This window comes from Artemia franciscana, chromosome 10 (genome assembly GCF_032884065.1).
Source record: "Artemia franciscana chromosome 10, ASM3288406v1, whole genome shotgun sequence".
Lineage (NCBI taxonomy): Eukaryota > Metazoa > Arthropoda > Branchiopoda > Anostraca > Artemiidae > Artemia > Artemia franciscana.
Window position 1 is genome coordinate 44,236,614 of NC_088872.1, and position 13,789 is coordinate 44,250,402.

Genomic DNA, 13,789 nt, shown 5'->3' on the forward strand with positions numbered 1-13,789 from the left:
GACAGTACTTGAAGGACAAGTCCCACTCGTCGGGTGTAAAGGTTTTCACGAGAGCCGGCATCAGCGGAATAGTGTATGACATAGAGATATATACAGGAAAAGGAGCTGTTGAAATTTCTGAACTTGGCCAAGGTACTGACGTTGTCCTTCGGCTTGTAGAAAATCTGCCAAGGTTCATGAACTTCAAGTTGTTCTTTATTAACTTCTATACTGGCATCGATCTCATTCACAAGCTCAGGGATGAATATGGCATCGAGTCATGTGACTCGATGCCATACATGAAGAAGAAAGGACGCCAATAGATACCGACGCCAACATGAAGAAGAAAGGACGAGGGTCAGTGGACTTCAGTTTTGAAAGACATTCAGAAGTATCGGTAGTAAAATGGTATGACAACAAAACAGTCCATTTGGCTTCTTCATACTGTGCAGTCACCCCAATTGATAAGTGTCAGAGATGGGATGGCACAACACGGAAATACGTCGAAGTTGATCGCCCCCGAATCGTCCGTGACTACAACAAATCAATGGGGGGCGTTGATCTTGCTGACATGATCCTGGAGCTTTACAGGACTGACATTCGCTCTAAGAAATGGTATATGAGGATTGTGTACTACTTCTTTGACATGGCTGTGAACAACGCCTGGCTGATACACCGCCGACAGTGTAAGCAGATCAATGTTCAGCACATGCCTCTGCTGTACTTCAAAATGGACATTGCTCGTGGGTTGGTTCTTACTGGCGTATCTCAAAGTCCTCGAGTTGGAAGACCATCCTTATCAGTGACCAAGCGCAATACGACTACCTCGCGAGACGGGATGCCTTCGGAATCAGTGAGGTTTGACCAGACCTCGCATTTTCCGGATACGACTGAAAAGGGAAGGTGTCGCTATGAGAAGTGCGTTAGGGGTGGAACCAGTCGAATCATGTGCTCGAAGTGCAAAGTTTGACTGTGTTTGAACTCAGATCGCAACTGTTTCACAAATTTTCACCTAAAATAGTATCTGTATATACCTGACTCGACCATATGGTAACCATTCACATTTTGGATATGGAATGAAATAAAAATTTAGAAAAAATAAACCTTTTCTAGTTGAACCTCCAGGATCACTCTCTGCTATTTTCAGACTTTTTACGCAACTCCTTCTTGGTTCATGTCTGAAAGGGTTAAGTTAAAAAATACATTAATTTTTCTCATTTTTCCAAATTAACGCCTCCCCGCAGCTCCCCCAAAGAGATCGAATCCGTTCCAAATATGTCAGTCACGGATCTCGATCTCTCCACTCTAAGTGTTTTCCAAGATTTCCAGTTTCCAAGATTTCTGTTTTCCCCCTCCAACCCCCTATGTCGTCGGATCCGATTCAAATTGAAAGTGGAGCAACTGAGACATAAGATCCTTCTATAAATCAAGTTTCTTTAAGTTTCAATCACCCATTCGTAAGATAAAGATACCTCAATTTTCACGTTTTCCAAAAATTCCGGTTTCCCCCTCCAACTCCCCCAATGTCACTGGATCTAGTCGGGATTTAAAATAAGAGCTCTAAAGCACTAGATCCTTCTAAATATCAAATTTCATTAAGATGTGGTCACCCTTTCGTAAGTTATAAATACCTCAGTTCTTTTAATTTTTCCAAATTACCCCCCCCCCAAACTCCAACAAAGAGAGCGGATCCGTTCCGGTTATGTCAGTCACGTATCTTGGACTTGTGTTTATTCTTCCCACCAAGTTTCATCCTGGTCTCTCCGCTTCAAGCGTTTCCCAAGATTTCCGGTCCCCCCCCCAACTCCCCCTCCAATGACGCTGGATCCGGTCGAAATTTAAAATAAGAGATCTGCGTTACGAGGTCCTTCTAAATATGAAATTTCACTGAAATCCGATCACTCCTTCGCAATTCTCCCTCCCCCCAACTCCCCCCAACTCTCCCAAATAGAGCGGATCCGTTCCGGCTATGTCAATCATGTATCTAGGACATAAACAATTGGTCTATATTACAAAAAAAAAAGACGATGACCCCCCAAAGTAAAATGCACAACAAAGATGCAACTAAGTTAATATTCAGTCTAGCATCCATCCAAGAAAATTTAGTTTTAATAAATCAACTATCAAATTGGAATCCGAAGAAAATCTCTTGATTTTTTTTTTAATATCGTGGAAGGAAGGTTAAAACACAACGAATTCCGCCGCATATGAATCCCTCCCCCACCAAAAGAGGGGGGAAATTTTGCTCAATCAAGACCTATTACGATTTACTTTATGTAATAGCAAGTAAAACCCTAACCCCTCCCTCGTAAAACCACATCTGTGATAAAAATAATCTTATTTTTCCAACATTAAAATATATACTTTTATCCTGACTACAATTTCTATGTGCTTTTCCGCTAATTGAAGGCAATTCTAGCAAATGGGTTAAAATTCTATAAAAGTGAAAATTTAATCACAAATCACCGAAATACTTATGGTCTATAATACTCATTCAGGAAAAAGTGTTTTCTGTCAAAATATTCCATTCCCCCATATTCAGTTACAATCAACATGACTCTCCTTCACATAGGTAGATTATTTGATTTTATTCTGAATCATTTTTGGTTTAATACTTTTCTTTGAAAAACTTATTTTGTGGAAAAGGTCTTTTTTAACTTAATTACAGGGAAAACCCAATCCTATGAAATATAAATTACGCTATTCTTAGGCTTTGTTCAAAGAAGATGTATCAAGTCAAATCAATACACCCACTCTCTACTTGCAAAAAGTGCTTGTAATCTTAAATACTAGACAATAATACAGAAGAAGAGAAAAAATAAGCAGTCCTGAGGGGTATGAGGACAGAGGGAATGGTTTATCCGGTTTAGATTTAAGGGGATACAATGATTTTAAGACTCGTGTTATTTGACAAAAACTAAATTTAATCTTTATTTCATGCAAACACCGACCAGGAAGAGGTTCCTCCTCCAAAGAAGCCAAAGTTTCGCATTGTTACCATAGGAGGCAACAATGCAAAGTGGAGAGAATGGTATTCTCTCAAGAGCTGCGGCTCCTTCGAGACATGTGATGCCGAAACAATGTAAGAAGTCGGGCCCCTTAACACCTCTTCCCATGACATTGAAGTTCCCAAACCTTTTGCGAAAGGCGACACCGATATTACCAACCTTCAGTTAAGTATAACTTCTTCGACAAATAACTGATATTTATCGAAAAGGTTAATGTTTTTGCGGTAAAGGCTTATAGTTTCTCAGCTTAATGTAGATTCTTGTTCAGGCTAACACTTCAATGTTTGAGGTAATTGGACAATGAGAGAGCCCTTGTTCAGTGCCTCTGAGTGGGGAAGGAGGGCTTTGCCCATCCTAAAAATAACTGAAGTAACCAATTAATTTGCACCTAATAAAGAGTCTCTACTGATACTGATCTTGCTGGTCCCAAAAATAATATTGGGAAATATATTTATATATTTTTATATATATTTTTAGGAAAAAAATATATTTTTAGCTTCACCTAGAGACGTTTTGTCGACATTTCCTGCTTTCTAGGGGTAACTTGAAATTCCCCCTCGTTATATTTCCAAGAACCTGTAATATATGAACATTATTTTAGAATTGTTTTAGTGTTGAAAGGGGCCTTTGTTAGCTGCCTCTTAGAAGGGAATTTGAAGACCCTGCACCTCAGGTCAATATTCTTTTTACAGCTTAAAATCATTAGTGTTTCAAGAAAGTATACTTTTTTTTCTTTTTCCTGTGATGAAGATGAATGGATCGACCTATGGATAGAGGATTTCTTCGGGACCCTGCAAATAGACACTACCATACGTAAGTGTACTTTTTAAGACTCGTAATTTCAAGGAAATAACTTTGTAATAACCGAAGATTAAAGAAGGTACTCTACCCTCTTTTATGGGGTGAATTCTGGACCTTTTACTTTAGTTATTAGCATGGGGTTTTTAGGTCCCAATGGCTAATTTGACCCCATGTATGGAATAATTTCTCGTTCTTACATTTTTAGTTCATAGTTTGGGGTCTTTAGGTCCAAACGGCAACTTCGTCTCCTCAAGAAATTTTCAGGTTAATAATATATTCTTTTTTAGTCTAATATAAACTCTTTTCAGTATGAAATACAAAGTGTTTCAATGGGCTATTAAGCTCCTATTGTTTTTTAAGGTTCACCAAGCGACACTACCACCTACACCAGGATCCAGGATTAACAACCTTAGAGACAACTATCCTATCCTCGGCAGTATATTTCCACAGCAGTCTCTGTACGGGCCCCATGGAAAGAGAACTTTAGAGGGATTTTAGTTCGGATGTGAGACCAATTAGTGTAGCTTCCCCCAATTTTGACTTAGATGCGTTTGTGAAAGATCTTGGACGCGATGCAGAATTTTTGGACCGTTTTTTTTTTGGAGCAGGAGCCACCTACTGAGGTCAAAGGGGTACTAAAAGACACATCACCCATCCCTCAGAGTGACCGTGATGAGGGGAAGCCGGAAAAAGCCTTCAGATAAATAACAATTTGTTCTAAGCCAGAGACGTGAGGGTAGAAATTGATACATAATCCCCAGGGCTACAACCAGAATTTTTATTTTGGGAGGTACAAAAAACTTTAAAATGTCCTTTAAGCTTTAAAACTTTAGAAGGGGTGTATTAAAATGCATCCTTTAAGGTGTCTCCCTCTCTACCTAACTACAAAACAATCAGCGAACCCTATTGTAGAGGTTTGAAGCCCTTGTATGCAAACGTTCGGAATTGCAAAACAACAACGAATTCACGTAGTTTATATGTTCACGTAGTTGTATGTTTATACCTAAAAAATATTTCAACTAGAAAGGGAGGGATATATGAAATTAATATTAGTCCCTCTTGATATCTGGGAATATTTCTGCTCTAAGCTGTCATTATGAAAGTAAAGAGTAAAATTAAACCCTAAAATTTGTAGAATTTATTCCGTGTAAGTGGGGAGCTGCCCCTTCCTCATTTGTACCTCCACCTCATGGTTTCAGAAACTTGAGAATATGCTAATTACGTCAGAAATTGAGAGTTCTAGTATTCTTTCTGTAAGTAAAAAGTGAGACCAGCCAGCAATGGGGGGGGGTATTTTACGGGAGGAAGGGGGTTAACACTAGCTCTCTAGAAAAACTTTTGCATGCACATAAAAAAAGAAAAAGGAAAAGTAAATTAAGAAAAAGAGATGATAAAAACAGTAAATAAAATTGCAAGAAATAAATATAATCGAAGGTACAAGTCAAACAGAAGCCAACACATCAGCAAAAATGTGTGTCAGTCACTTGGTTATATCTACGTATAGAAGGCAAGTGGGGAGGGGTGAATCAGTCCCTATTTGCTCTAAAAACGCTTATTTGAATTTTCATAAGCAAAATCGAACCAAATTATTACCACCATCCCCCCCTTGTATTTTCATGAATCCCTTGCAACAGTTGTAAATCCTTGAGTGTGTTGCGACATGCAGATTCCAACCGAAGGATGTATAGTTCAGAAGTATAGGGAGAGATTATTCAAATTTAAAAGAATACTGGGATTTATGGGGGAAGCTTCAAAACACAGAAAAGATGTATCTCTGAGAATTCTAAGTTATTCCTATGAGTAATTTAATATGCTATACGGAAAGAAATTGGACGACAGAAAAATACTACGGCGGTTTTCAAGATTTAACTAAAACAGAAAGTGGGCGGGGGCATGGGATTATCAGATACCTCTTAGGACATTTTATCAATATTTTGAGCTACATTTTTATGTTTTCTCTATGATGCTGTACTTTATGTATGAGGGAAATTTTCATGGGTGGATTTTCGGCGGGGGATAAATTTCATGTAGGGCAGAGGGATTTTCCAAGGAGGGAAAACACCAGCCCAAACTTTTCTCTCTAGACTTTTTTTTCGAAAAAAACCTTTTTAAAACCTTGCTTCCCTTAGACCCTTTATTGCGGTTCACCTATCACTGCAGCCATGATCAATATAAAAGTATCAAAATATGATTTTGAGTCTTAATAGAAAGCGGAAAACCTTATGCATTCTAGGAAATAAGATCATGACAAAATTTTTGGATCCAAAGGATTTTCCTTTCTTGGCCAAATGACAGTGACATTGAATGACCTTGAATTACCAATTGAATGACCAATTCAATGACACTATCCTAATCCTAAGAACTTACTGATAACCTTTTAATTTAAGAATATTTACAATTATTATCCTAATTCTGATTGGATGAATGGATGGATTTGAGAATAATGGATCCAATGACATTCATATTTTGTCCTTCTGACGAAAGTTGCAGCTGCAGGTTTGATAAAATTAAATAAAAAAGCAAGTTTTTTTTAACTGAAAGTAAGGAGCGATATTAAAACTTAAAACGAACAGAAATAACTCTGTGTATGAAAGGAGCTATTCACTCCTCAACGCCCCGCTATTTACGCTAAAGTTTGACTGTTTCAATTCTACTTTACAAAACAGTAAACAACTTTACCGTAAAGAGCGGGGTATTGAAGAGGGAAAAGCCCCTTTCATACATAAATTCATTCTGAAACCGTACTGGCTATGCATGAAGTATGAAAACAAAGAAAGGAAATAATAAATGAAAAGAGAAAAAACAAATAGGTGAAAAACAAGGATTTTATCAGCCAGTAGCAAAATATGAAAAACAAGCAAATATTTCGACAAGGACCTCCGCCAAGTCGTCCTCAATGTTGAAAAAAAAGAAAGAGGAAAAAAAGAAACAAAGAAGAACAACAGCAAAATCTAACCTTTTTAAGTAAACTGCACGAGAGGAAAAAAGACACTGAATCAAACAACAAAAACCAACTTGAAATCAATGAAAGAGAAGTTACCAATTAGATTGAATAAGTATCCTTTGCCTTGCAACAGATTTCGTCTGTCTACAATTTCGGTTTTCATTAGATATGCGGACAGGTAGTCTTAAGTTAGATTAAATAAAAAAACAAGTTTTTTTAAATGAAAGTAAGGAGCGACATTAAAACTTAACACGAACAGAAATTACCCCGTATATGAAAGGGGCTTTTCCTCCTCGACACCCCGCTCCTTACGCTAAAGTTTTTTATTGTTTTAAAAAGTAGAGTTGCGAGAAAGAATCAAACTTTAGCGCAAGGAGCGGGGTGTCGAGGAGGAAAAGCCCCTTTCATATACGGGGTAATTTCTGTTTGTTTTAAGTTTTAATGTCGCTCCTTACTTTCATTTAAAAAAACTTGTTTTTTTATTTAATTTCTGAAAGTTTTTGAATTAATGCATGTCTGATTTTGGCTCTCCGTACATAAATTATAAAAATGAAATTTGCATATTAATTCTTTTTTTGGCTAAATGGCTTTCTCTTAGCTTTGATCAGACGATTTTGAGAAATAAGGGGTGGGGAAGGAGGTCTAGTTGCCCTCCAATTTTTCGGTTACTTAAAAAGGCAACTAGATCTTTTATTTTTAACGAACGTTTTTATTAGTAAAAAAAAATACGTAACTTAAGAATTAACTTACGTAACAAACTTTTATATTCTTATATTTTTGATTATATATATGAGGGGGTTGGTCCCCTCGTTAATACCTCGCTCTTCACACTAAATCTTGTTTTATCCCAATTCTTTAAGAATGACCCCTGAATCAGAAAGGCCGTAGAATAAATAGTTGAAATTATTTAAAAAAATTTTAGCATAAAGAGCGAAGTATTTATCTCCTCCTAAATACCTCGCTCTTTATGCTAGAGTATTTTTAGAACCCCTCATATGCGTAATAATCTCTGTTCGTTTTAAGTTTTAATGCTTCTCCTTACTTTCAATTGAAAAAACTTTTTCATGTTTACATTTTCATTGTTTTTTTTATAGTAATGCTAGAAAGTCCTGCGCCCTTTTCATTGAATTTCTCTTCCCCATGAAATATTCCTCCAAGGAAAGATCCTCCCATATAGCCCCCTCCCCTGAACCCCACACCTAAACCAAAAAAATCCCCCTGATAACGTCGGTACACTTCCCAGTAACCATTACTGTATGTAAACATTGGTCAAAGTTTGTAATTCGCAGCCCCTCCCCCAGGGACTGTGGGGGGTAAGTCATCCCCAAAGACATAGTTATTATGGTTTTCGACTATGCGGAACAAAATGGCTATCTCAAAATTTTGATCGGTTGACTTTGGGGAAAAAATGAGCGTGGGAGGGGGCCTAGGTGCCCTCCAATTTTTTTAGTCACTTAAAAAGGGCACTAGAACTTTTCATTTCCGTTAGAATGAGCCCTTTTGCAACACTCTAGGACCACTTGGTCGATACGATGACCCCTGGGAAAAAAAAACACAAAAAAACAAAAAAACAAATAAACACGCACCCGTGATTTGTCTTCTGGCAAAAAATAAGAAATTCCACATTTTTGTAGATTGGACCTTGAAATTTTTTCTATAGGGTTCTCTGATACGCTGAATGCGATGGTGTAATTTTCGTTAAGATCCTATGACTTTTAGGGGGTTTTACCCCCTATTTTCCAAAATAAGGCAAATTTTCTCAGGCTCGTAACTTTTGATGACAAAGACTAAATTTGATAAAACTTATATATTTAAAATCAGCATAAAAATCCGATTCTTTTGATATATCTTTTAGCATCGAAATTCCGTTTTTTAGAGTTTCGTTTACTATTGAGCCGGGTCGCTCCTTACTACAGTTCGTTACCACGAACTGTTTGATTGGGCGAAAATATTCATAGAGTCTTTTAATATTAAATTATTATAAATTAGGTTTAAGGAAATATCTTCCGTGTCTCTATTTATAGCCAAATTTCTATTTATATTTTTTTTTTTTTATCTCAATTGCCTCTTTAAAAGACTGCGGTACGCCATTTACGGTAGATATTAAAGTTGCCTCTTCAAAAAAGAACTAAATGGTCAGGATTTTCGTATATATGCTGGGCCAGAGCTGAATAAAGGTTGTCATTTTTATTTTCCAGTCTCAAGGACTTATCTATTGAAATGTTGTGTTCTTGCAATTGTTTCCCTAGTTGTTGATAGGTCCTTCCAATGTAAAATTTTCCACATGAATACAGGGCTCTGTAGACACCACTACCTAGTATGGGTCCGTTTTATCCTTTCCCGAGTTGAAAAAAAATGTTCAACTTTTTGTTCAGTTTTGAAAGAAACAGAGAGATTATGTTTTTTTAAAATTTTTCCAAATTTGTCGCTGAGTTTCGAGACGTATGGTAATGTAGTGAAAGTTTTTTTCTCAATTACCAGTGTAACTGAATCAAGGGGGGCGGGCTCCCTATTTTCCTGTTTTATCTTTTTTAATCGTCTATCTATTATATTTTCAATGAGGTTAATTGGGTAGCCATTGCAGAATAGAATATCTTTAACATAATCTAACTCGGATTTTACATGATTACGTGAACAAATTTTTAGAACCCTGTCGACTAAAGAAATCACTACCCCTCTTTTTACACAAGGAGTGGGATTGGACGAGAAATGTAGATACCGATCATTATGGGTCGGCTTTCTATGTATAGAAAAATCGAGGCTAGGAATATTTTTTATAATTAAAACATCTAAGAAGGGAACTTCCCTGAATCTTCCAGTTCTATTGTAAATTGAAGATTCGAATCAAAAGAATTCAAATGTGCCATAAAATCTTTTAGAGAGTCCTGACCATGTTCCCAAACAGCAAGAATGTCATCAACGAAACGAAATCAGAGAGAGTGTTTTAACGGGAACCTATTCAAAACAGACCGTTATATGAAATCCATGTAAAAATTTGCCAAAAAAAGGAGACAAAACAGTGCCCATGGGTAGTCCCTTGACCTGATGGAAAATTTTTTCTCGAAACATAAAATATAAAGAGAACTTTTTGCAAAGACGTACAAGCGTCATTATTGTGTCAATTTCCAAGGTTTTATAATCTGACTAAGTAGAATTTGCCTCTAATTTTGTTTGCAAGGCCTGTTCAAACAGTTCGTGGTAACGAACTGTAGTAAGGAGCGACCCGGCTCAATAGTAACCAAAACTCTAAAAATGGAATTTTTAATAGTTTTTAATAGCCAATAGTTACATAAAAAGAATCGCATTTTAATGCTGATTTAGAGATATAAGTTTCATCAAGATTAGTCTTACCCGTCAAAAGTTAAGAGCCTGAGAAGATTTGCCTGATTTTAGAAAATAGGGGGAAATACCCCCTAAAAGTCATACGATCTTAACGAAAACCACACCATCAGATTCAGCGTATCAGAGAACCTTACTGTAGAAGTTTTAAGTCCTTATCTACAAAAATGTGGAATTTAGCATTGTTTGCCAGAAGACAAATCATGGATGCGTGTTTATTTGTTTTTTTGTTTTTTTTTTCCCAGGGGTGATCGTATCGACTCAGTAGTCCTAGAATGTCGCAAAAGGGCTCATTCTAACGGAAATTATAAGTTCTAGTGCCCTTTTTAAGTGACCAAAAAATTGGAGGGCACCTAGGCCCCCTCCCACGCTCTTTTTTCCCCAAAGTCACCAGATCAAAATTCTGAGATAGCCATTTTATTCACCATAGTCGAGTAGCCTAATATCTATGTCATTGGGGACGACTTACTCTCCTGCAGTCGCCGTGGGAGGGGCTGCAAGTTACAAACTTTGACCTGTGTTTACACATAGTAATGGTTACAGGGAAGTGTACAGACGTTTTCAGGGGGATTTTTTGGTTTGGGGGGAGAGTTAAAGGGGGCTACGTGGGAGGGTCTTTCAATGGAGGAACGTTTTATTGGGAAAGACTTTCAACGGAGGGGGCGCAGGATTTTTTAGCATTGTTTCAAAAAAACAATGAAAAAAAATATGAAAAGTTTTTTTCTACTGAAAGTGAGGAGCAGCATTAAAACTTAAAACGAACAGAAATTATTACGCATATGAGGGGTTTACCTCCTCGTAATACCTCGCTCTTTACGCTAAAGTATTTTTAGTAATTTCAACTATTTATTCTACGGCCTTTGTGATTCAGGGGTCATTCTTAAGGAATTGGGACAAAATTTAAGCTTTAGTGTAAAGAGCGAGGTATCGACGAGGGGTGAGCCCCCTCATATCTATTTATATAAAAATAAGTTGTTTGTGGGTTATGTCTGTCTGTCTGTCTGTCTGTCTGTCCGTATATGACGTCTGAATTATTTCATCATATACCAATCATATACCAAGCTGATGTAGCTGAGTTGGTAACGCGGTATGTTCCAGGTTCTAGGTTCGAGAGGTTCCAGGTTCAAACCTTACAAAAACTACAAAAAAAAAAATAAATAAATAAAAAAGCTAAAACAAGTAAAAAAAAGGTAAAAAACTAAAACCTAAAAACTAAAAAAGAAAAAAAAACTAAAAAAGGAAAAAACGGAAAAATAAAGGAGAAAAAGAAAACTAAAAAAATAAGAATAAAAATAAAAAACTAAAAAAAAAGGGTAAAAACTACAAAAAAAAACTAAAAAGAAAAAAGAAAAAAAAAACTAAAAAAGCAAAAAAAAGGTAAAAACCAAAAAAAAAGGCACAGGGGGATATATAAATGACGACGGGGACACAGAGAAGGTCCGAGGTTCTAGGTCGGAGAGGTTCCAGGTTCGAATGTTGGCTTTAGCATTAATACAAAAGAAGAAAAAAAACTAAAAAAGAAAAAAAAACTAAAAAAAAGGTAAAAAGAAAAACCTGTAGTGGGACACAGGGACACAACTACAATGGCACGTAACTAATATGGCGCGTAACAACTTACGCTCGCGGGGGGGGGGCTTATATATATATATATATATATATACTAGCTGTTGGGGTGGCGCTTCGCGCCACCCCAACACCTAGTTGGTGGGGGCGCTTCGCGCCCCCCCCCAAGCCCCCCCGCGCGCGTAAGTCGTTACGCGCCATAATAGTTACGCGCCATTGTAGTTGTGTCCCTATGTTATATAAACTTGCGAATATACAACATTCTTTGCTGTCCCATTGTCTTTACATATAAATAGATTGTCAGGTTATCCCCCTGTTTCCCCCGGTGTCCCCGTTGTAGTTGTGTCCCTGTGTCCCGGTCGTCATTTATATTCCCTGTGTCCCGGGTCCCGGTCATCATTTGTATCCCGGTGTCCCGGTCTGTATATACATTCGTTTTTTAGTTTTGTTTTTCTCCTTTATTTTTTTCCTTTTTTTTCTTTTTTAGCTTATTTAGATTTTTAGATTTTTTAGTTTTTTTTATTAGTTTTTAGTTTTTATTTCTTTTTAGTTTTTTTGTCCCGGTCGTCATTTATATCCCCCTGTTTCCCCCGGTGTCCCCGTTGTAGTTGTGTCCCTGTGTCCCGGTCGTTATTTATTTTTTAGTTTTTTACCTTTTTTTAGTTTTTTTAGTTTTTTAGCTTTTTTATTTTTTTTATTAGTTTTTAGTTTTTTTGTAGTTTTTGCCTTTTTTTTAGTTTTTTTAGTTTTTTAGCTTTTTTATTAGTTTTTAGTTTTTTTTGTAGTTTTTGCCTTTTTTTAGTTTTTTTAGTTTTTTAGCTTTTTTATTTTTTTTATTAGTTTTTAGTTTTTTTTGTAGTTTTTGCCTTTTTTTAGTTTTTTCAGTTTTGACGTCACCTGATCCAGTTTTTTCAGGTGACGTCACCTGATCCACGATCCACAGATCCACAGACAACTTATTTTTATATATATAGATAGTTTTTTTTTTTTACTTATGTCCTGGTCGTCATTTATACTCCCTGTGTCCCGGTGCTTTGTTGATTGCTAATCGAACATTCCTTTTGTCCTGGTCGCTTTCTCTTTGAGTGTCGTCATTTATTAGTTTTTTCCTTTTTTTTTTTAGTTTTTTATTGGTTTTTACCTTTATTTTAGCTTATTTTTCAGTTTTTTCCTTTTTTTTAGTTTTTTTTTATTTTTTATTTTTTTTATTTTTTTACCTTTTTTTAGTTTTTTTAGTTTTTTTAGTTTTTTAGCTTTTTTACTTTTTTTATTAGTTTTTAGTTTTTTTTTGTAGTTTTTGCCTTTTTTTAGTTTTTTCAGTTTTTTTTTTAGTTTTTTATTGGTTTTTACCTTTATAGTTTTTTTAGTTTTTTAGCTTTTTTATTTTTTTTATTAGTTTTTAGTTTTTTTTTGTAGTTTTTGCCTTTTTTTAGTTTTTTCAGTTTTGACGTCACCTAATCCAGTTTTTTCAGGTGACGTCACCTGACACATCCATCCACACATCCATCCACACATCCACAGACAGACAACTTATTTTTATATATATAGATAGATATATATATATATATATATATATATATATCTATATATATAAAAATAAGTTGTCTGTCTGTCTGTGGATGTGTGGATGGATGTGTCAGGTGACGTCACCTGAAAAAACTGGATTAGGTGACGTCAAAACTGAAAAAACTAAAAAAAGGCAAAAACTACAAAAAAAACTAAAAACTAATAAAAAAAATAAAAAAGCTAAAAAACTAAAAAAACTATAAAGGTAAAAACCAATAAAAAACTAAAAAAAAAACTGAAAAAACTAAAAAAAGGCAAAAACTACAAAAAAAAACTAAAAACTAATAAAAAAAGTAAAAAAGCTAAAAAACTAAAAAAACTAAAAAAACTAAAAAAAGGTAAAAAACTAAAAAAAATAAAAAATAAAAAAAAACTAAAAAAAAGGAAAAAACTGAAAAATAAGCTAAAATAAAGGTAAAAACCAATAAAAAACTAAAAAAAAAAGGAAAAAACTAATAAATGACGACACTCAAAGAGAAAGCGACCAGGACAAAAGGAATGTTCGATTAGCAATCAACAAAGCACCGGGACACAGGGAGTATAAATGACGACCAGGACATAAGTAAAAAAAAAAAAACTATCTATATAT

General features: G+C 35.6%; 1 protein-coding gene across 1 annotated transcript; it reads left to right on the forward strand.

The window, feature by feature from the left end:
• Positions 1-316: 316 nt before the first annotated feature.
• LOC136032482 (piggyBac transposable element-derived protein 3-like) lies at positions 317-949 on the forward strand. Its single transcript, XM_065712792.1, has one exon. The coding sequence runs from the start codon at positions 317-319 to the stop codon at positions 947-949; it is 633 nt and encodes a 210-aa protein (XP_065568864.1).
• Positions 950-13,789: the final 12,840 nt, after the last annotated feature.

Coding starts and splice junctions, on each gene's coding strand:
- LOC136032482 (XM_065712792.1), top strand. CDS start 317: ATGAAGAAGAAAGGACGAGGGTCAGTGGACTTCAGTTTTGAAAGACAT.